The sequence below is a fragment of the Lissotriton vulgaris genome, unplaced genomic scaffold (assembly GCF_964263255.1).
Source record: "Lissotriton vulgaris unplaced genomic scaffold, aLisVul1.2 SCAFFOLD_1872, whole genome shotgun sequence".
NCBI lineage: Eukaryota > Metazoa > Chordata > Amphibia > Caudata > Salamandridae > Lissotriton > Lissotriton vulgaris.
In genome coordinates this window covers 276,292-300,056 of record NW_028248775.1, presented here as the reverse complement: position 1 = coordinate 300,056, position 23,765 = coordinate 276,292, and the positions used below count along the sequence as shown (strand labels likewise).

At 49.8% G+C, this 23,765-nt stretch overlaps 1 protein-coding gene across 3 annotated transcripts in view; it reads right to left on the bottom strand.

The window, feature by feature from the left end:
• The window catches only part of LOC147663832 (uncharacterized), a 141,628-nt gene that overhangs the window by 71,938 nt on the left and 45,925 nt on the right, over positions 1–23,765 (bottom strand). For all 3 annotated transcript variants that reach the window (XM_086950172.1, XM_086950171.1, XM_086950173.1), the window contains exon 4: positions 8,915–15,224. In XM_086950172.1, the coding sequence (XP_086806298.1) occupies positions 8,915–15,224 (6,310 nt within the window). The remainder of the gene's footprint in view (positions 1–8,914; positions 15,225–23,765) is intronic.

The window sequence follows — 23,765 nt, the reverse complement described above, 5'->3', positions numbered from 1 at the left end:
GATCCCCTACAGAGACCGCTTGGTACTTTAACGAACGACAACACTGACATAGCTCACACCCTCCGCTGTTCCCCTGACTGCGTTGTGTGTGCTTGCCTCCGCTGTGCCCTGTCTGCGTCCGTAGCGTGTCTGTGTTGTGTGTGTGTTTCCCCGCTGCCCCCCTGACTCTGTGCCCTGGATTGTCCGCCGTTTTGCCCCCTGCCTTGGCTGTACCTTAGCCTCCAGCCCCCATCCCGCTCCCTGCTGCTGCTCCCCGCGGCCCCGCCCCCTCGACATCGCGGCCCTCCCATTCGCCATCCCGCTCCCACCTCCCAGCTGCTCCTCCCTCGCTCCGCCCCCTCCACTCTCCATTTATGGGAGAGTTCACGCGTACGCGCAGCGGGCGCGCCGATTGTGCGCCGAAGGCGCGCCAAAGGCAAGCCCGTCTGCGCCCGTCCGTGCTTGGACCACGCCCAGCGCCAGACCCTCTGGCCCCTGCAGCAGCCAGCCCGCCCAACGGACCTACGACGCCGCCACCCTCATCGCCCTCAACACTGGCCGGACTCCCGGCTGCTGCCGAGCCACACCGAGACGCACCCACGGACCCTTCACCTGCCAATCCTACAAGTTCTCCTGCGCCCGGACCCGCACCCCACCAGCTAGGCCGAGCTCCAGCAGCAACCACCTGAAGTGCATCCTGCTTAACACCCGCTCCATCCACAGACACGCCGTGGAACTCTGAAACCTGCTCGAGACCACATCCCCAGACGTCGCATTCCTCACGGAGACATGGATGAACGCCTCCTCAGCGCCCAACATCGCCATCGCCATCCCGGACGGATACAAGATCACCCGGAGGGACCGCGCCAACCAGACAGGAGGAGGCATCGCCATCGTCCACAAGAACACCATCCGCATCACGACCAACTCCGACGACACCCTCACAGCCGCCGAACATCTCCACTTCCAGATACACACCGACCCCAAGACCACACTCAGAGTCACCCTCATCTACAGACCCCCAGGACCTCGCACACAATTCAGCGAAGACATCGCAGACTTCATCAGCCCGCACGCCCTCGCCTCCGCTGACTACATCCTCCTAGGGGACCTCAACTTCCACCTGGAGAACAACAACAACAACACCACCACCCTGCTGGACAACCTCGCCAACCTCGGACTCAAGCAACTGGTGAACACCCCCACCCACTACGCCGGACACACGCTTGACCCAGTCTTCTCCTCCAGCAAGTACATCTTCAGCCACGCCACCGGACTCCACTGGACAGACCACAGCTGCGTCCACTTCAGCTTCAGAAAAACCACGACTCACCACCACCCGCAACAGGTCACCCGCAGAATCTGGAACAAGATCACCACTGACCAGCTCACCACTTCACTGAGCCAGAACCCTCCCGCCAGCTCAACGGACCCCAACCAAGCAGCCAGCAACTTCACTCAGTGAATCTCCAACTGCGCTGACGACCTCGCACCTCTGAAAAACCACCGCAGCAGGCCCGGCAGCAAGATAGCCTCTTGGTTCAACGACGACCTCAAGAACTCCAAGAAGAACTGCCGTACCCTCGAGAAAGCCTGGCGAATAAACCAGACTACAGACAACCTGACCACCCTCAAGCACGCCACCCGCAAACACCACCAGCAAGACAGCATTCAAGGAACGACTCGACAACAACGCACACAACAGCAAGGAACTCTTCAGCATCGTCAAAGAGCTCTCCAACCCCAGCGCCGGAAACAACAACATCACTCCCTCGCAAGACCTCTGCGACTCACTCGCCTTGTTCTTCCACAGCAAGATCGCCGACATACACAACAGCTTCGGCGCACAGACCACGCACCTAACCACCGAACCGACACCCCCCAAGACCACCCTCCGTGACTGGACCCCGGTCAGCACTGAAGACACCATCCACACGATGAACACCATCCACTCCGGATCTCCAACCGACCCATGCCCCCACCACATCTTCAACAGGGCCGACTCCGTCATCGCACCCCAACTCCGGGACATCATCAACTGCTCCTTAAGCGCCGCCTCCTTCCTAGAGAGCTGGAAGCAAGCCGAACTCAGCGCCCTCCTGAAGAAACCATCAGCGGACCCCGCCGACCTCAAGAACTACCGCCCCATCTCGCTCCTCCCCTTCCCTGCCAAAGTCATTGAGAAGACCGTCAACAGACAGCTTGCCGCCTTCCTCGAGACGAACGAATCCCTCGACCACTCGCAGTCAGGCTTCCGCGCCAACCACAGCACCGAGACCGCCCTCATCGCAGCCACCGACGATATCAGAGCCCTGCTCGACAACGGGGAAACAGCGGCCCTCATCCTCCTGGACCTCTCAGCAGCGTTTGATACAGTCTGCCACCGCACCCTAGTGCAGCACCTCAGAAACATCGGAATCCAAGAAAAGGCACTGAAGTGGATCATCTCGTTCCTCACCGGAAGAACCCAGAGAGTCCGCCTCCCCCCGTACAGATCCAAGGCCACCGAAGTCATCTGCGGCGTACCACAAGGATCATCACTCAGCCCCACCCTCTTCAACGTCTACATGAGCCCCCTCGCAGCCATCGCATGCCAACACAACCTCAACATCATCTCCTACGCCGACGACACCCAGCTGATCCTCTCCCTCACCAACGACCCAGCCACCGCCAGAACCAACCTACACGAAGGGATGATGAACAGCCGCCTGAAACTGAACTCAGACAAGACGGAAGTCCTCATCCTTGGATCATCACCTTCTGCCTGGGACGACTCCTGGTGGCCCCCCGCCCTGGGCAGCGCACCCAAACCAACGGACCACTCACGCAACCTGGGCTTCATCCTGGACTCCTCCCTCTCGATGTCCAGACAAGTCAACGCTGTCTCATCGTCACGCTTCAACATCCTACACATGCTCCGAAAGATCTTCCGATGGCTCCCCACCGAAACCAGGAAGTCGGTCACACAGGCACTCTTCACCAGCCGACTGGACTACGGAAACACCCTCTGCACCGGAACCACAGCCAAACTCCAGAAAAGACTCCAACGCATCCAGAACGCCTCTGCACGACTCATCTTGAACATCCCCCGACACAGCCACATCTCCAGACACCTGAGAGACTTCCACTGGCTCCCCGTCAGCAAGAGAATCACGTTCCGACTCCTCACCCACGCACACAAGGCCCTCCACGACCTGGGCCCCAGATACCTCAACAACCGCCTGACCTTCTACACGCCCACCCGCCAGCTACGATTGACCAGCCACGCCCTCGCCGCCGTGCCACGCACCCGCAGAGCCACCACCGGAGGAAGATCCTTCTCCTACCTGGCGGCCAAGACTTGGAACTCCCTCGCCATCCACCTCCGCCTGACCCAAGACCACCTCTCCTTCAGGAAGCAACCCAAGACCTGGCTATTCGAGCAGTAGCGGACCCCCCTCCCCAAGCGCCTTGAGACCCTCTGGGTGAGTAGCGCGCTATACAAATTCCTGATTGATTGATTGACCCACTATATGAAGGACCTTGTGGAGCACCCTGGGGAGGAAAAGTAATGACATCATTCTCACTTCAGCAAATTAGCTTGGAGCGCTGTAAGATGAAACCAAAGGAACACTGTAGTAGAAAAAATGCCACCTACAGGCGACGGTATTCATAATAATGGATGCTCGACAGTAAAGGCAATCTATGGGTTAAAGTTGTTATTCTCCCTCAAAGTCTTAAGAGCCAGGAGATCATGGAAGTGGCAAACCCAGCACTACACAGAAACGGCATCATTAATTTGACGATGCCATGTTAAGAAGATTTGTAGAGTGAGCATACAACCCAGGAGGTATTTTGGCACCAAATAAGGGAGTGGGGACTGCCCTGAGTGGGAACTTATTGTAACAGCCAAGCTTTCAGTTTCTTCCAACATTCTAGGACAGAGGTGGTGGATCTGATGTGGAAGAGGAGGTCATTCCAGGCTTTAGAAGTCAGGAAAGAATCGGCGTTGCCTCCGGTTCCAGCTCTATGGATGGGAGCACCTTGTGCGAGAAGGAGATTAACAGAGCAGAGGAGTTTGATTGGGGTGTGTAATTTGATGCCGGTGTTAAGGGATGCAGGCCCTTGGTTGCATAATGATCTGTATGTGTGACAGAGGTCTTTGAAGAGATCATGGTTGATTATGGGGTACCAGTGGAGGTCAATGAGGTGTCTGGATTTGTGTGTGTGGAGTGGGAGATTGGTAGGGAGTCTGGCTGTTTCATTCTGGATGATCGTGAGGCTTTTAATGAGTCATGCGATGATTCTGATGTACAGGAAGTTTCCATAGTCCAGTCGGCTGGCGTTCAGTGCTTGAGAGGCAGATCTCTGGATGACATCTGAAGATTTTCTTGAGGGCTTTGAGTGTTTGGAAGCAGATAGAGGCCACTGTGTTGACCTGCTTTACCATCAAGATTTGCTAGGCGGAGTAAGAGAGTGGAATGTTTGCATGAGTCTGGGAAGGTGGATGTGGTGAGAAGAGTTATTGAGAATTGGTGTGAGGGTGGTGTAGATGGTGTGATGTCCTTTGAGGAAGATGAAATGGGGGAAGGGTCCAAAGGCGCTTCCGATTCGATAGTGCGCATCATGGTGGCGGTTTCATGGGGGTGATGGTCAGTCAGAGTAGTTTCCTGAGTGCACTTCTCATCGAATGGCGGGAGGCAAGCATGGCAGGCTCAGTTGGGAAGAGAAGTTGGTGTGCATGGTGGTGATTTTGGTGAAGCAGTAATTAAAGAACTGGGTGCAAAGTTTCTGTGATGCGGTGATGATCGTGGAGCTGGTGGTGGTTATGTGAATTATTTTACCATGGTGAATATTTCTTTTGCGTTGTTGAATCTGTTCGATGACTGCAGCACGCTCGGTAAACCTCTTAGAGACAGCAAGATACTCCTGAGGAGTATGCAGGGATGAAATTTGCCTTTGCACAAAGACAGCTGTTAGAGAAGCAGATTCTGGTCCTACACAGAACACAATCCCTACCCCACCCAAGACTCACTCATGACGTGTCTTTGCTTGATGCGGCCTCAGGAAGAGAGGCCTCCAGTCAAGAAAGCACCCTGGTACTCTCAAAACCAAGGATGGTCAATATCCCTGAGCTCCAAAGAGATGCTCTTTTCTCATCATAGGTGATTTAGAGAATCTCTGGCCGGGCACAGGGAGCCGGTCATCAGGAACTACATGTCGCCAGGTGTATTCAGACAGATAAGTTGATGGCAGCGAGAAAATCCACGATCACTTCTTGTATAACTTGACCCTTCCTCAGAGGATGAAATACCCATACACCAGGAATCTGCTGCTGGCAGTCGGCATTGCAGGGAGCCCCCCAACAGGAATTGCTAATAGCTCCTCTGCTCCATCTCTCAGTATCCAAAGGAGGGAAATATGACACAGCTGCAAGACAAAATTCAAGGGTCCTCTATTCAGGTTACGTACCATGAAGAAGGGCGTCTCAAGACAACGCTGCCCTCAAGTAAGGTTTCAGACCCACATGACCAGCAAAACACATACAAACACACCCATTCTCTTCACTCAGGGTCATGACCTCTAAAAGAGCATTCACTCTGTAAAACTACAAGTTGGTGTTGGCAGAACAACTCTTCAGTCGACGAGTTCTCCTCTATAGCAGGCCTGGAGGGAACCCCACCAAGCCATTTGCTTACGTCTCAATATGCAAACTTTGAGATAAAAGCAAGAGGAGGCTGCTCCAGTTTTGCTGTAACAACTCATGTACAAAATTACTTGGCGCAGAGGTCACCGTGAATGTCTCAGTAGTTAGAAACTGGTTAATCGCTACAGGTCAGGATGGTGTGAAGAATCCAGTGGAATTGTAGGTCACAAAAAAACTTGAGTAGGAAACATGTTCTTTCCCTGGTGGCGGACTAGCTGTATGATTCTCATTATCAGACACTTTCCACTGGTGCCGGACAGAGCAGTGCCCTGCATATGTGGTGAAGAGATAAATGCCTATGCATGTGGTAGTGGCCTGCAAACCCTGCCCATCACAGCGAACCCAAAGATCTTCCATATGTCCTCAGGACTAAGGTCGCCCTTCAGCCTGGACAATTCTTTATGACTTCTTTGGATCTCGGCACAAAAATCAACTTTCTGTTATAACATTTCTGGTTGGACCATTCAACGTACATTTCTAAAGGTCAGTTCAGTGTGCTAACACCCGAAACAGAGACTCGGAAAGATGGATAGGGACTGACTCCTCAAGGCATTCATGTTACGATGTTCTAATACATCTTCAGTGATTGGGTAGAAGAAAACCTTGCAACATTTGTTGGACACAAAAGAGCTAGGAAGGAGAGTGCCAACCACAAGTGTGGATCGCTGTTAACTTCTTTGACGAAGACCCAATGACAGGACTCCTCATCCTCCTCGCAGAACATATACAGAGTAAGTCCTGAAAACACAACTGACTTTTGCTAAATAACAGCACAACTGCAGGGAAGCCGAGAGTGGAGCACAGGTGCAAAAAAACACAGTACTGTGCAAACTCTGCTTAGAGGACACCCTGAGATTTCTCCAAGCTTCGGAACCCAACCATCAAATTTGAACTCAAGAAGCAGCTTCAATACAAATGATGGGATGGATCTTCGCAAAGTACCCCAAGAGCTGCTGCTCTTTGGAACTGAAAGTGTAATGATCTGAAACTGGAGTCAAATGAACCCCTTGCTGAACAAAACATCTGCTGAGCCGACTGACATCAAGAACTTCAGACCTATCTCTCTTCTCCCCTTCGCAGCCAAAGTCAACAAGAAGGCCATCAACGGCCAACTCTTCGAGATCATTCTGGACCTCACTCAATCCAGCTTCCGAAGCAACCAGAGCACTGAGACCGTCCTCCTCGCCGCCACAGGCAACGTCGGCACCCTCCTCGACTGAGGTGAACCTGCAGCCCTCATTCTCCTGGACATCTCAGACACATTTGATACCCTCTCACGGCACCTTATGCACAAGACTCCACTACGCCAACATCCGTGACAAAGCCCTGGAAAGGATCTGCTCCTGGCCGAACACAGCGAGTCAGACTACCACTGTTCCACTCTGAACCCACAGAGATCAGCTGCGGGGTGGCTAAAGGCTCCTCCCTGAGCCCCACTCTCTTGGCCTTCTACATGACCCACCTGCAGCCATCATCAGGAACCACAGACTCAACATCATCTCTTACACCGACGACAAAGAGCTGATTCTCTCCCTCACCAACGAGCTCACAGTCGCCACGAACAACTTCCAGGATGGGATGAAGGCAGTCACCACCTAAACGACGAACAGCTGCCTCAAGTTCAACTCAGGGAAGAACGAAGACCTCATCATGGGCTCCACCCCCTCCACCTGGGATGACTCCGGGTTTGGAACCACCCCACACACCCACAGACCACGCACGACACCTCAGCATCATCCTGGACTCCTCACTCACAATGAGCCGCCAAATCACCACCGTCTCATCATCCTGTTTCCACACGCTACGCCTGCTTCGAAAGATCTTCAATTGAACCCCCATTGAGTCCAGAAAGATGGTCCCCACGCACTCATCAGCAGCAGAATCGACAACGGAAACACTCTAAGCTGTCATCACCCAGAAACTACTCACGAAACTGCAGAACATTCAGAACGCCTCATCCAGAATTATCCTCAACATCCCCTGCCGCAGCCCCATCACCAGACACCTGAGAGACCTCCACTGACTCCCAGCCAGCAAAAGAATCACCTTCAAGATCCTCACTCATGCCTACAAAGCCCTACATGATGTGGGACCTGCATACCTTAACCACCGTCTCGCATTCCACAAACCCACATCCGCTCAACTGGCCCTAGCTGTCATCCCACATACCCACAAGGCCACGGCTAAAGGAAGATCCTTCTCTTACCTCACAGCAAAGACCTGGAACACCTTGCCCCACCCCCTAAGGCAATCACTTTCACTGCCTTAATTCAGGAAGGACCCCAAGACCTGGCTCTTCGACTCAACCACACCACCGTTGATGGACCAGAACTCCTCAAACCCTGATTGACTGATTGAAGTGAACAACTGTATTGCGGATAAAAGGTTGCTATGGTTGGATGCCAATGTCTATGCACATTCTTGAAAGGTTTCAAGAAAAACAGTCCTAAAACCCATTTTGTATCATGAATCCAAAGAGGCTCTCTGCAAAGCACACAACTTTACAACCTAAACTGAGAAGGGTGGAACCAATAGCTGCAAACCAGACACAGAATGTTGTGGCATTTTTAACGCTCCACCCTGCATGCTGTGAAGGCTACAGTGATTAACCTGGAATTTTAGGAAAGCTATGTCCTAAACGTCCAGCTTGACTTCGTTGGAAAGATGATAGAGAGAAGCAAATCCCCATCCCCAAAAAAGGGTAAGCACACATTACACGCACTCTGAGATGATTCTTGGGGAGTACAGGCAGAGGTGGAGAATAGGAGACTAAGGACAGAGAAGACCGACCGGTCATTGTGGGGAAGGAAAGGTGAGTTCAGAGCACGAAGTAGACAATCCAAGCGCTTATATTTCAGTGCTATAATAAGATATGTACATCAGTTGACATCTGTTGGCAACGACTAAAGGGTGCTGGAGCACAGGGGTCCATTTGATATCAGTTCAACGGAATGCACCAAAAACAGAAAAAAAACAATTGATGGCACTCAAAGGGTTACTAGGATGCAGCAGCTGCAGCAGGATTGTCTGAGAGTCTTACATATCAGTACATCTTAAGGAAACCGAGCCAGGATATTGCCCAAGGATGTGAACAGAGATTAACCGAGTACAGGTTATTTTTCTAGGCTTTTAAATTCTATGAAGTTTCAACCTTTTATACAAAAAGCATGCAACATTAAAAGTGCTCACTTCCTACATAAACAGTAAAGATTGGAGATCGACATTCTTCCTCAGACTGATGGATATTACCTAAGAGCTCCTGCAGCATGTCAGCAAACTCCTCTGTAATGGGTTGGGTCTCCCCCGAGCAGACCAGCTCTTCAGTACCCGCTTCGGCCTCCTCTGGGCAGCCCAAATCTTCAGTCATTAATTGGGGCTCCCCTAAGCAGACCAACTCTACAGTTGTTGGTTGACTCTCCTCCAGGCAGACCAACCCTTCAGTACCTGGTTGTGTCTCCACCAAGCAAACCAACTCTGTCATTGGTTGGGCCTGCTCCAATGAGACCAACTCTTCAGTCATTGGTTGGCCCTCCTCCAAGGAGACCAACTCTTCAGTCATTGGTTGGGCCTCCTCCAAGGAGACCAACTCTACAGTTGTTGGTTGACTCTCCTTTAGGCAGATCAAGCCTTCAGTACCTGGTTGTGTCTCCACCAAGCAAACCAACTCTTCAGTCATTGGTTTGGTTTCCTCTAGGCAAATCAAATTGTCAGTACCGGTTTGAGTCTCCTGCAAGCAGACCAACTCTTCAATTATAGGTTGAGAATCCTTCAAGCGGACAAACTCTTCAGTTCTATGTTGGGTGTCCTCCAAGCAGCCCAATTCCTCAGGCAGTGGTTGGCTTTCCAGCTGCATTTCAGATTTTTCACTTAAAGGTTTGTTAACCGTGAGGGAAACTGGTCCTTCGTCTATTGGCTGGATTCCCTCTTGTTGACTTGACGCTATATTCAGCTGGCGGTTCTCCATTTGAGAGTGTTCAACAGCCACTGGCAGGCAGTCCTTAACCTTGTAAGTCTCTTCACTCATAGTTTGCTTGTCCGTGTGGTGGTCTAAATCTACTAGTATTGCTTGGTTCTCCTCCAGCTCACCTGATTCTTCGCTAAAAGGCAGGTTCTCCTCCAACGGACCTAAACCTTCCATCACTGGATGGCTCTTTTCCAGTGGGAACAATTCCTCACTAGCCGACTGTTCATCTTCCAACTGGCCGACAGTTTCCACCAATGGCTGATTCTCTTCAAGCGGGAATGCCTGTTTTGGATGGTTCTCCGCGGGTTGGCCTAATTCTTCAATAATGGGCAGCTTCTCCTCCAGCTGTACGGAGTCTTCATTCTGTATCTGGGTCTCAGCTGGACGGATCAGTTCCTCCATCATTGGTTGCATTTCCTCCAGATGGAATGATTCTTCACTCTCTGACTGCGTTACTTCCGACTGAATTACTTCTTTTGTGAAAGGTGCACCTTTCTCCAAATGAAATGATTTATCACTCACTGGCTGCTTCTCCTGCAGCCGAGTTGGTTTTTCCACCAGTATCTCTCTCTCCTCTAAGTGGAAAGATGTTTCACTTAGTGCCTGGTTCTCCTCTAGCTGACAAAATCTTTCACTTATTGGCTGGCTGACATCTAGGTGATTTGGTATTCCACGGATTGGTTGATTTTCCTGCGTTTGGAATAAATCTTCACGTATTGCTGGTTTAACCCTCAGATTGCCACATTCATTAACTATTTGCTGCTTCCCCTCTGACTCGCACCATCGTTCACTCGCTCGTTGCTGCTCTTCCACCATGCAGGATTCCTCCACTGTTGGTTGGATCTCCTCTGACTGGCGCAGTTCTTCACTCATTTCTAGGTCACCCTCCTCTTGGTTCAATTCTTGTTTCACTGGTTGTTTTTCCACTTGGTGGCTGAGGTCTTCTGTGATAGGCTCACTCTGCTCTTGCTGGCACCAATCTACACTTACACTCTGGTCTCCTACCAGCTGGGTCGTCTCGTCTGCTATTGGCTGGCTCTGCCCTTGCTGGCACCACTCTTGACTTAATGGCTGATGTCCCTCCAGCTGGCTCGTCTCTTCTTCAATTGCCTGGCTTTGTTCTTGCTGGCACCACGCTTCACTTGATGACTGGTCACCCTCCAGCTGGTTCATTTCTTCTACCAATGGCTGACTCTGCCCTTGCTGGCACCACTCTTCACTTACTGGCTGGTGCCCCTCCAGTTGGCTCGTATCTTCTACCAATGGCTGACTCTGCCCTTGCTGGCACCACTCTTCACTTACAGGCTGCTCTCCTTCTAGCTGGCTCGGATCTTCTTCCATTGGCTGGCTTTGTCCCTGCTGGCACCATTCTTCACTTACTGGCTGGTCTCCCTCCAGCTGGCTCGGATCTTTTACCTTTGGCTGACTCTGCCCTTGTTGGCACCACTCTTCACTTACTGGCTGGTGCCCCTCCAGTTGGCTTGCTTCTTCTACCATAGGTTGACTTCGTTCTTGCTGACACCATTCTAAAGTTACTGGCTGCTGGTTTCCTACCGGCTGGCTCGGCTCTTCTACCCTAGGCTGGCTTTGTTCTTGCTGGTGTCCCTCCAGCTGGCTCGGATCTTCTTCCATCGGACGGTTCTGCTCTTGCTGGCACCACTCTTCACTTACTGGCTGGTCACCCTCCAGCTGGGTCGTCTCGTCTGCTATTGGCTGGCTCTGCTCTTGCTGGCACCATTCTTCACTTGCTGGCTGGTGTCCCTCCAGCTGGCTCGTCTCTTCTACCAATGGCTGACTCTGTCCTTGCTGGCACACCTCTACATTTACTGGCTGGTCACCCTCCAGCTGGCTCATCTCTTCTACCAATGGCTGACTCTGTCCTTGCTGGCACACCTCTACATTTACTGGCTGGTCTCCCTCCATCTGGCTCATCTCTTCTACCATCGGCTGGCTCTGCTCTTGCTGGCACACCTCTACATTTACTGGCTGGTCTCCCTCCATCTGGCTCGGATCTTCTACCAATGGCTGACTCTGCCCTTGCTGGCACCATTCTTCACTTGCTGGCTGGTTTCCCTCCAGCTGGCTCAGGTCTTCTACCATCGGCTGGTTCTGCTCTTGCTGACACCACTCTTCACTTACTAGCTGGTCACCCTCCAGCTGGCTCGGATATTCTACAGTAGGCTTGCTCTGCTCTTGCTGCCACAATTCTTCTTTTAATGACAGGTCTTTTTCAAGATGGCTTGGTGCTTCAGTGATAGATTGGCTCTGCTCTTGCTGGCACACCTCTTCACTTACAGGCTGCTCTCCTTCTAGCTGGCTCGGATCTTCTTCCATTGGCTGGCTTTGTCCCTGCTGGCACCATGCTTCACTTACTGGCTGGTGTGCCTCCAGCTGGCTCGTCTCTTCTACCCTGAGCCGGTTCTGCTCTTGCTGGCACATCTCTTCACTTACTAGCTGGTCACCCTCCAGCTGGCTCATCTCTTCTTCCTTTGCCTGGCTCTGCTCTTGCTGGCACATCTCTTCACTTACTGGCTGATCTTCTTCCAGCTGGCTCGGATCTTCTTCCATTGGCTGGCTTTGTCCCTGCTGGCACCATGCTTCACTTACTGGCTGGTGTCCCTCCAGCGGGCTCGTCTCTTCTTCAATTGCCTGGCTTTGTTCTTGCTGGCACCATGCTTCACTTACTGGCTGGTGTCCCTCCAGCTGGCTCGTCTCTTCTTCAATTGCCTGGCTTTGTTCTTGCTGGCACCATGCTTCACTTACTGGCTGGTGTCCCTCCAGCTGGCTCGTCTCTTCTACCCTGAGCCGGTTCTGCTCTGGCTGGCACATCTCTTCACTTACTAGCTGATCTCCTTCCAGCTGGCTCAGATCTTCTTCACTTGGCTTGCTCTGCTCTTTCTGACACACTTCTTCCCTTAATGGCTGGTCTCTCTCCAGCAGTCTTGGTTCTTCTGTTATAGGTTGGCTTTGCTCTTGCTGGCACAGGTCTTCACTTACTGGTTGGTTTGCATCCAACTGGCTCTGCTCTTCTGTGACGGGCTGGTACTCCTCCATCTCAGAGCTTTCTTTAGTTAATGTCTGATTTTCCTTAAAGTGGACTAAATCTTTGCTTGCTAAGTAGCTTGCCTCCCCAGGTCCGATTTCTTCCATCACATGCTCATTTTCCTCCTCATCACACACTTCTTTGCTCATGGGACAAGTCTCCTCCAGATGAAGCAAAACTTCATGGGGTGGCTGGTTTCCCTGTTCCCCTGTGAGAGGCTGGTGTTCCTCTTGCTGACTCACTGCCTCACTCGCTGGTGGCTTTCGATCTGAGTTGACTAAATCTTTGCTCACTGAGCGGGTCACCTCCATTAGTCTAATTTCTTCATATTGGTTCTCCTCCCTCTTACTCAATTCATCACTCCGTGGACAGGTCTCATCTAAATGGTGCAATACTGGACCCTCTGGGTGTTTTTTCTCCACATTTTCCAAACCTTCCCTGGTTGGTTGGTTGCTACTCAGTTCGCTGGATTCTTGCATTGTTGGTTGCTTATCCTCCAACTGGCACCATGCAGCACTTGTTGATTGCTGTCCTTGTAGCAGGCAGAGTTCTTCAACCTGTGCACGGTTTGCTTCCAAATGGCTCCATGCTCCAGTGTCTGTATTGTGCTCCTTCAGTTTGCTCTGCGCCTCCATCCAAGATTTGTTCTCCGTAAGGCGGGATTCCACTTCATGTACTGATTCTGGCTTATTAAGCTCCAGTTGATGCCAATGTACACTCACTGTTTGCTTGTCCTCCATGTGAGATAAATCTTCTCCTTCTGTTTCGTTCACCTCCAGCTGGCTTGAGTCTTCAATCGCTTGCTCAGGTACCTTGGCCCATTCTTCACTCATTGACTGGTGTCCCTCAAGTTGGGAGGATTCTTTGATTGATGCTGGAGTCTGCTTTAACTGGCACCATATTTCACTCCCTGGCTGGCTCTGCTCCAGCGGACTTGCTTCTTCTGTGATTGGTTGGCCCCCCTCTACCTGGCACCATTCTCTATTTATTGGTTGGTTCTCCTCTGGTTGGCCTGATTCTTCTTTTGTAGTGCCGCTCGGTTCCAAATGGCACCAATCTTCGCTCACTGCTGGTTTCTCCTCTAGCTGGGCCGTTTCTTCCATTCTGCCTTGATTTTCTTCCAGAAGACCCAACTCTTTGCTAATTTCATGCTTTTCTGCATGCTGGGCAACATCGATACTCACGGTTTGATTTCCATCAAGATGGCCTGATGCTTTCATCGTTGGTTGTTTGGTCTCTTGCATGTACGAGTCATCACTTATTGGTTGGATATCTTCTAGGTGGGCTGAGTCGCTACTCATTGCTTGATTCCCCTCAAGTGGGTCTAAGCCTTCCGCTGCCGGTTGATATTTTGCCAGCTGGCAGAATTCTTCACTAGCTAACTGTTTCTCATTCAGCTGACTTAATTCTAAAATGATAGGTTGGTTTTCTTCCATATTTTGGGATTCTTCACTTTGATGGGTCCTCCTCAGTTGCTGTAGTACTTCATTCACTGCTTGATTCTCAGACAACTGGGTTAAATGTTCACTTATTGTTTGGACCCTTTCAAGCTGGACTAATTGGACTATTACTTGTTGGTTTCCATGCAGCTGGCGCAATTCTTCCAGTACAGGTTGGTTGGCTCCCAGCGGGCTCAATTCTCTTATCATAAAGTCTTTATCCTCACACTGGCACAATTCTTTACTTAATGGTTGGTTCCCATCTAACTGGCCAGATTCAGCCATTGTTGGTTCATGACTGTCACGCTGTCTCAGGTCTCTTATCACTTGTTGCTTCCTCGGAGGGGAGCACACAGGTTCATTTAAGGGTGGGCTCTCATCTAACTGGCCAGATTCGGCCACTGTTGGTTGATGACTGTCACGCTGGCTCAGGTCTCTTATCACTTGTTGCTTTCTCGGAGGGGAGCATACAGGTTCATTTAAGGATGGGGTCTCATCTAACTGGCCAGATTCGGCCACTGTTGGTTGATGACTGTCACGCTGGCTCAGGTCTCTTATCGCTTGTTGCTTCCTCGGAGGTGAGCACACAGGTTCATTTAAGGGTGGTGTCTCATCTAGCTGTCTTAGTTCCTTATGCCTTTGCTGGTCCCCGTCCAGCTCATTCCCATCGTCACGTAATCGTTTGAGCCTTTTCGGCCGGCAGGTGGCATTCCTTTTCGGCTGTTCTCGTTCCACTGGATACAATTCTTTACTTATTTGCTGATGCTGCTCCAGATGTCCCCGTTCGGCACTTCTTGACTTCGGCCTTCCCTGCTGACATGATTCCGGGCTTCCCTGCAGGAGTGGCGATTCTGCTCTTAGTGCTGTGTTCTGCTCGACCGGGCTTGACTCGTCATCACTCATTGAATCATTCTCATCCAGGCCAGCAGATTCTCCACTCGAAATTTCTTGCATCTCCAGCTGCCTTAGGAGGTTTGAAACTTGAGCACGTAGTTGCTTTTCTCGTCTTACAGCATGTTGTATACTTTCAAGCAGCTTTTCTTGCCTTTCTAGTGACTTGTCAAGGGCCAACTTCAAGGTTTTAGGACTGCTGGCACAATAATAGCTGTGTTCCTGAAAGAAGGAAAAAGACGGGTTAATTACTGGCATCAAAAGAAGAATATTCGACAGGCAAACGTTTCCACCACAGGACAGACAAGTCTAAACCAGCCGACATGAACTCGGTGTCATCGACTTAACTCTAATGTTATGTACATTACTAGGGAATTACTCGTGTTTCGAGTCAATAAGAAACACTGTCATTCACCTTGAGGTTCTCTTTCAGGAAGTACTAAGAAGGGGTATACTTCTAAAGGCAGTTGAAAATGCCAATATCAATACATTTAGATTATTTGTGTCCTCTGGTACCCACTATAAGCATCTACATGTTGTAGGAAGCAGTATTTACAATTTGGAAAAGGGATAACAGGATCAACTACCAAAAGTAAAACGGATATAGAATCTTTAAAGTGAATTCCCATAAGGTGAACATGTTAACTAACAACAAGATTTGGTTCAGCACTGATTTTAGGAATTACAGATCAGCCAAATCAATCGAATGTAATCCCAACACAGGCCCAGCAATTCCAATATCAATGGAACACACAATCAGGAATAACAGCTCATTGCCGATGATGTCATACAGCATATAACTTTTATAACTAGAAGGGCCACTGTTATCTCCCAGCAGGAGCGGGGTGAGGAGGAGAGGGCCTAGCCTATCCGGGACAAGTGCATGCTTAAACTCTGGACCACTGAAGGGCACAGACCATAGCCGAAGCTGAAAACAGCATTTGTACAGCTCCAGCGTCCAAGGAAAAATAAGTATTTCAGCGCATAATACCCAATATTTACCATTTCCTGTTTACAGTATTATGATTTGTGGATAAAGGTGGAGTGCCTCCTAACTTGGAAATCTGTGTATTTCTTTTTATACAGCTGCCCTTCCAAAAGAGATAGAATCTGTGTTTCTCTTTTTATACGGCTGCCCTTCCAGAAGAGATAGAATCGGTGTGGTGCTAGTGTTTAACAAATACGTTGCTTTTAGTACTCTCCTTATTTTGGCATTCATATATTGGACGATATATATTGCTTCCCACTGGCGTTCCGTGCGATGGACCTATGGCAGATTGTGCCAATCACAGCCATTGCATAGTCTGCGTGGCATCATTTCCCTAAATCCGAATCTTCTGCTTTCTCTCACACTCACCAACTCTCACACATAAACCCTCTTGCAAATGTACAGGATTTCACTGCCACACACCCTTAGAACTCTATCTGTCTGGCTTTCAAGGTCGTAAACACTTTGCTATGTTTAAGGTGTGGTTAAGAAACCAGTGGTTACAACAAGAGGCGTCAATTTACATACTCCCTCTGAGAAATGATAAACCGAGCGCCAAGATACTCCTTGGAGTGGTAGGAGCGCTATATAAGTGTCCATTACATTACATTACATTGTCCCCGCTGCCCACTAGCGGAGACTCCCAGAAGCCTTCACATTTCTGGGCTGCATCAGAATAGTCAGTACTCTGCCGCTCTTAAACAGTCGAAGCATGAGTCTTCCAGCAGCTCCCAGTGCTTTTCCGCAGTCTTCTGAACCCTACATAGAAGTGCAACTGTTGCGTGGATATTCAGGCGGACAAGTAGCCCCTCGCCAAGTCTGACACTTTCCATCAGTCTAGGCGTTTTTAACGAGCACCAGGACGCATTCTGTGTAAAGTAAAGTCAGCTACAAACGCAGAACTTTGTGGAGGTCTCACACATGCAGATGAGGACAACTGCCCGTGTAGACAAGTGAGTCTCTGGCGGTGGATGGAGCACAGAGATAGAGTTTACTGCGGGCAGAACCAGAAGAGGCTACGCCAGCTGTAACCCAATGAGGCGGGTTAACCTCCGGTGTTCTGGGGGGCGGAGAGTAGCCAGTTTACTGTGTTCACCCTCTATGTCAATACATAAATGGGGCCTTAATCCCTTTGCAGGTGGGTCCTTGGGCGTCTTTTGTTTTCATAGTAGGTGAATTCCTGGACACATTCCAATCGCACAAAATCTAAACCAAATCACTGCCTTCAAAACCCCAAGCATCATTACAATTTGCTTGAGAAGAAACTCTGAAAAAACCTCAAGTATTTCACAACCAAGTTGTTCCAAATAGGGCGAGAGCAACAGAAAAGTGTTAAACTGGATACCATCAGCCACAGAGCTTCATGTGGAACTCTTTCTTTGTAACCCTCTAGGGATGAGAAGCTGCGGTAATGATAGGGCTCGGTTGTCAGGCCCAGACGGTTCTAAGCACTTCTGGTGTATTTCTACTCAAGGTATTTGTGTAGAATAATTTCTTAAATGTAGATTAACTCCTTTCCAAGAATCTATACATTCCAGCCACAAGGATGTGGAAGAACTTTCAGGAAACACCAACTTCAATGTGATGGCTCCTTTTCCTGCCTAAATAAAGAACATCTCTTTGAACTCCTGAATAAAGTAAAATCTGGCCCCACTAAATATGCATCCCACCCCCTGCCCCTATCAATCAATCAATCAAAGACATTTATAGAGCGCACTACTTACCCGTAGGGTCTCAAGGCGCTGGGGGGAGGGGGGTGCCGTTACTGCTCGAACAGAAAGGTCTTCAGCTTCTTCCTGAAGGAGAGGTGATCTTGGGTCAGGCGCAGGTCAGTCGGGAGGGAGTTCCAGGTCTTGGCGGCCAGGTAGGAGAAGGACCTTCCTCCTGTTGTCGCTCTTCGGATGCGGGGGACGGCGGCGAGGGCGTGGTTGGCTGATCGGAGGTGGCGTTTGGGAGCGTAGAAGTTGATTCGGTTGTTGAGGTAGCTCGGGCCTTGGTCGTGTAGGGCTTTGTGTGCGTGGGTGAGGAGGCGGAAGGTGATTCTTTTGTTGACGGGGAGCCAATGCAGGTCTCTCAGATGTCCGGAGATGTGGCTGGTTCGTGGGATGTCGAGGATGAGTCTGGCTGAGGCGTTCTGGATCCGCTGGAGTCTCTTCTGGAGCTTGGCGGTGGTACCGGCATAGAGGGCGTTGCCGTAGTCCAGTCGGCTGGTGACGAGGGCCTGGGTGACGGTCTTCCTGGTCTCGGTGGGGATCCACCAGAAGATCTTTCGTAGCATGCGTAGGATGTTGAAGCATGCCGAGGAGACGTTGTTGACTTGCCTGGTCATGGAGAGGGAGGAGTCCAGGATGAAGCCCAGGTTGCGTGCGTGGTCTGTCGGTTTGTCGGTTTGGGTGCGGTGCCCAGGGCTAGAGGCCAACAGGAGTCGTCCCAGGCGGAGGGGGAAGAGCCCAGGATGAGGACCTCAGTCTTGTCTGAGTTCAATTTCAGGCGGCTGGTCGTCATCCACTCGGCTACCTCTTTCATCCCTTCGTGCAGGTTGGCTCTGGCGGCGGCGGGGTCGTTGGTCCTCCCCCCAAAATACAAAAATGAATTTTTACGGCATTCCCAGAGACTATCCTTGCCCTGCTGAACCTATCCTAGGCCCAAGGGACTGTGCAGTCAGGCTTTAAAGAAGCAGCGGTAATTCCGCTACAAAAAAAGCCAGGTATTGGCCCCAGAAGCTGGACAACTACAGGCCTATATCCCTTCTTCCCTTTGAGGCTAAATTACTGGAGACACATATAGCCTAATTATATAGCACCTTTACAGAGGAAATAATTTTTTAGATTCCCATCAAGCAGGTTTTCGTCCCTCCCACTCTACCGAATTGATCATACTATCCGTCATGGACGATCTAAAAGGAAAGGTGGGCGAGGACTGCACTCAGGCCCTGATTCTCCTGGACCTGTCTGCAGCCTTCGATGCCGTCAACCATGATATACTGCTGGAACGTATCGCTGCTGCGGTCTCAGAGGGGCGGCCTTGAGTTGGTTTAAATCCTTCTTAGAGCACCGGAAGCAATCAGTGTGGCTTTTGCCCTCCAAATCCGGCATTGTTAATTAGAGCTGTGGAGTACCGCAGGGTTCTTCTCTATCCCCGCTGCTCTTTAACATCTACATTCGCCCCCTCATATTTAGGCTTCGTCAGTTGGGGGTTTAGGTCTACAACTGCGCTGACGATATGCAGCTGATCTTTTCCATCGATGACTCAAACTCCAAGGAGTTTTAGGAATACCACGCCATTCATCAGGAATTGGATGACCAATAATCAATTAAAACTGAACTCTGAAAAAAGTGAAATCATCATCCCCAAATGCAAACCCCTGCGCACTGGCCCCCGGAGCTAGGCCATGCACCTACTCAAAGAATCCGATGAAGAACCTAGGCATACAGATCGACTCAGATATTTCCATGAGCTCGCAGATCGGCTCGGTTACCTCTGCATGTTTCATCCAACTTCAGAAATTGCGAATAATCAGAAGGTTTTTCAGTAGGGGGCCAACATCCAAATCATTATTGCTTTGATCAAAAATTGATTCTGCAAATGCGATTTACTTTGGCCTCAAGCAAAGTCAGAAATACCGTCTGCAGCAGATACCAAATCAAGCCGCCAGAAGTATCATAAACTGTCATAACAGGCCGCTGCTGAAAGAGCTCCACTGGCTTCCTGTGAAGCAGCGCTCCATGTTTAGGGCGTGGCCTCTTGGTACTGGGTGGGTAAATGGGGGGGAACGGAGTCACCTGACTCCAGAGATTTAGATTGAAGAGAACAGCCAGGTTTTTAGCGATTTCCTGAAGATGGACCGATTAGATTGGAGCCGCCTCATGGGTGGCAGTTTATTCCATAACTTGGCAGCACAACGAGAGAGTGTCCGACCCGCACCTTGCTCTGTGGATTTTTGGGGTGTGGATGAGGCTCGAGTTTGTGGATCTGAGGGTTCTTACGGGGGAGTACCATGGGAACACCTTCTGGATTTCCTCCGAGACCCCCCATATAGAGCTTTGTGCACCAGACAGAGGGCCTTAAATTCCACTCTTTGCTGGACGGGGAGCCAGTGTAATGTCCTTATGCCAGCCAAGGTGGAATGGCCTTTCGGAATGTTTAGCAGCGGTCGGGCAGCGACATTTTGATAGTCATTTCCTCATCTGACACTAATCAATACCCATAAAGAGCGAGTTACAATAATCTAGTTTTGAAAGAAAAAGCGCTACAACAGTTTTTTGTAGTTCTTGCGGAGTAAAGGGAAAAATCTTCCGCAAACTTTTCAGAAGAAAGAAGCAGGTGGTCAAAATGTTGACCTGGGTTGAGAAATTGAGCGGATCATCAAAGATCGCTCCAAGATTCCTAACTTTGGAGGATGGACGAGGGCATTCACCCGCCTCAGACGCCCACCAGGTGTTGGTCCAGAGTGGGAGGCCTTTGCCAAACTGCAGGACTTCAGTCTTGTCAGTATTTATTTTGAGGAAATTACTGCTCATCCAGCTCATAATTTCCATCAAACAGGCATGGAAACTGCAGGCCACGGTCTCAGGTTGTTCAGATATCGATATTATTACCTTAGAATCGTCTGCATACGAGAAATCCATGTTTCCTGATAAAACTGGCCAGTGGGGCGACATATATGTTAAAGAGCGTTGGTGACAGAGCGGAGCCCTGAGGTACTCTGCGTGGGAGGTGGAAGATGTAGGACTAAAGGCTCTCCCAGTGGATGTTCTGCACTCTTTCCGCTGGGAAGGAGGAGAGAAGGGCCAGCGCGGCACCCTCAATTCCCAAGTTCCTCAGCCGATGCACTAACACCGCATGATTTACAGTGTCAAATGCTGCTGATAGGTCCAGGAGAATGAGTCCCGCTCTGCCCCCCTCATCTATCACCTTCTGTATCTCCTCTGTGGCCATTATCAAGGCTGTCTCTGTAGAAAGACAAGGCCTGAAGCCATGCTCTGTCAGGTCAAGCAGGTTGTTGAATTCTAGGTATTGTATTAGCTCCTTGTTAGTGGCTTTTTCAAGAATTTTAGCTACTAGTGGTAACCCTGAGATTGGGCGATAGTTTTTGGTTTCAGTGGGATCAAGGGCTGGCTTTTTGAGAAGTGGCCTGATGCAAGCTTTTTTCCAAGTGGAAGGGTATATGCCGGTTTCAATGACTTGGTTTAAAAGTGGGGTTCAACGTGTACAAATGTTTCTAGAGAGAAGGTGCATTGTGGCTGGGGGACAGGAGTCAGTCGGTGAACCTGACTTTATGGAACGAAGGCAATGGTTAGCCTCCTCCTGAGATAGCTGCTTAAAACAGGTTAGCTGACAGTGGGCTGTCCTCTCCTCCATAAGTGGAGTATTACAGCCAGCCATAGCACCGGGCAATTGAGAAGGTCGTTGTAGATCAACTGCACTTTATTTTAAAAAAAGGTGGCCAGCTTGTTACAGAAGTCTTGATCCGGTCTAAAGTGATTAGCCTGTTGTGGTTCAGCTAGCAGTTGAACAGATTTAAAGAGTTCCTTGGAGGAGTTTCTAGCAGCCGCTATTTTTGCAGTAAAGTCGGCACACTTTGCTTATATGATTGCCTCTTTATAAAGTTCTAAGCTTAAATTGTATTCCGCTTTATGCTCCTTGCTGTAATCGGATCTCCAAATCCGTTCACTTCTCCTACATTTAATCTTTACACGTTTGATGTCCGGTCCGTACCATGGAGCGGTTTTCAAACCTCTTTTAACTAGGATTGTAGTTTCAGGGGCAACATGGTTTACAGCATTCCGAATCCAGTTGTCGAACCAGATGCAACTGTTTAAAACAGGATGCATCCTGTTCAAAGCTATACACGGCACAAGTCCCAAGTATATATCCTCAAGAATTCACAAATACTCCCCACAGCGCACCCTAAGATCCATGCACATGAATCTACTGGTAGCCCCAGATTCAGACGCGTTTTCAGTACAGGACCCCAATTCTGGAACTCTCTGCCTACATCTCTGAGATGAGAAACAGACCATTTGCAATTTAGAAAAAAGCTGAAGACCTGGCTTTTTACCCAGCCTTGCAGTTAGACATGGACTTCTTCACAGGTGACTCCAGAATTAAAACACAGCGCCAAGAGGCCTGCAGGTGAAGGTACACTTTAGAAATTTACAATAACATAACATAACATTTATCTGGACATTCAAGTTATTAAGTGTTATCCTCATGTGTAAAAATGCTATTTCAGTGTATATCTGTACAATCTCCTACAGTAGGCCTGGAAAGTTCGACCCCGCTGCCCAGAGAGAGTCAATTGCTGAAAGGGAGTGCTTCGTCATCCAGTCAGAGAGCACAAATTGGTGGCACATTTGAGCCCCCAATAAGACCGGTTAAAGCAAAGGCTGCTAAGCTTAACCTACACCATCCAGATGCTGCGCCGTGCCAAAGGAGCCAGACCCGGAGGTGGGGAGGGGGTCTCCCACATGCCCCTCAGCCCGACCCCCAAAAAAACTCAACTTACAGGGCGTTTCTTGCATACTTGGAAAACTCGAAAGTGGGCCAACATCTAACGGAAGTGCCACCCCCAACCCTGACATGGCGCTTTCTAAAACCAACCTGCTGGATAGTCTCCACACTTTTAAGGTGGAGCTGCACAACAAGTTGAGGCAAGATCTCATGCAGGGCCTGGCAGATCTGGGCGCAAAAAATAGATGACCTGAGAACAGATGTTCACTTAGTGGGGCAACGCATCCTGGAAGTGGAGGGGCGCTTCGAAGTGGTGGAGACAACACACACCATGACTGCTGAGAAATGTACTGCATTGGAAGCCCAGCACAATAATGCCATCAAGAGACTGGAAGACCTCGAAAATGTGTCAAGGGAAGAAAACCTCTGTATTCGAGGACTGAGCGAGAAGGTCCTGGACAGTAACTGTGAGAAGTTTACCTGGTATATGCTGTCCACTAATTAAAGTGGGCACCCTGTACGAGTCCAAACAACCCTATGGTAATTTTAGAGTCAAAGATAACCTTAGAACGCTATCCAAGTGGTAACTGTGTAGAGAAGCCTTCAGGCTTAGTCTTGAAGGAATGTAAAGCAGCTTGTTTTACAAGAATTCAACCTTATTGTATTGGTTAAATGAAAGGAGAACCACACAGTAGTTATAGAAATATGTATTTATCACTATAACATACTCTAAGTACGACACAGTATCTTCTACACGAAGATACTCGCAAAGCACATAACACTGTAGCACAGAAACAATAGTAAATAGCACTAATACACAGTGGTCTCCAGGGGAAGCCTAAACCATATACTAAAATAGTGGTATAAAAACCATGACTCGAGTCGAGACAGAATCTAGAGGTTGTAGAATCTCTGGGACCCAGAGGAACCACCCAAGGTGAGTAAGTAGGGACCCCACGGAGGACGGGTGCAGTGTGGGAAAACGACCGCGTGCGACGTACAATTCTAATGTAGAGTTGAGGTTGCAGTTTTAAGGTTTAAAGACCCTTCTAAGTGGACTTTGAAGAAACCCAGTGGAACTTAGGAAGTTAGAGATCCAACCCACCCGTGGATACCGTGGATACCGTGGTACCAGAATTACTTATCCCAGGGAAGCCGGGTGCATATGTCTGAAGTGGCGTCGGAAACCACCGCTGATCTCTATTGAGGACTTCGAAGAAGAGCCACTGCTGGGAAGAAGAGAAGTGTGTGTCGGAATCCAAAGGTGGACTCTTGATGAAGAGTACCTGAAAGCAGAGGGGACAGAGTCTGGGTCACTTGGG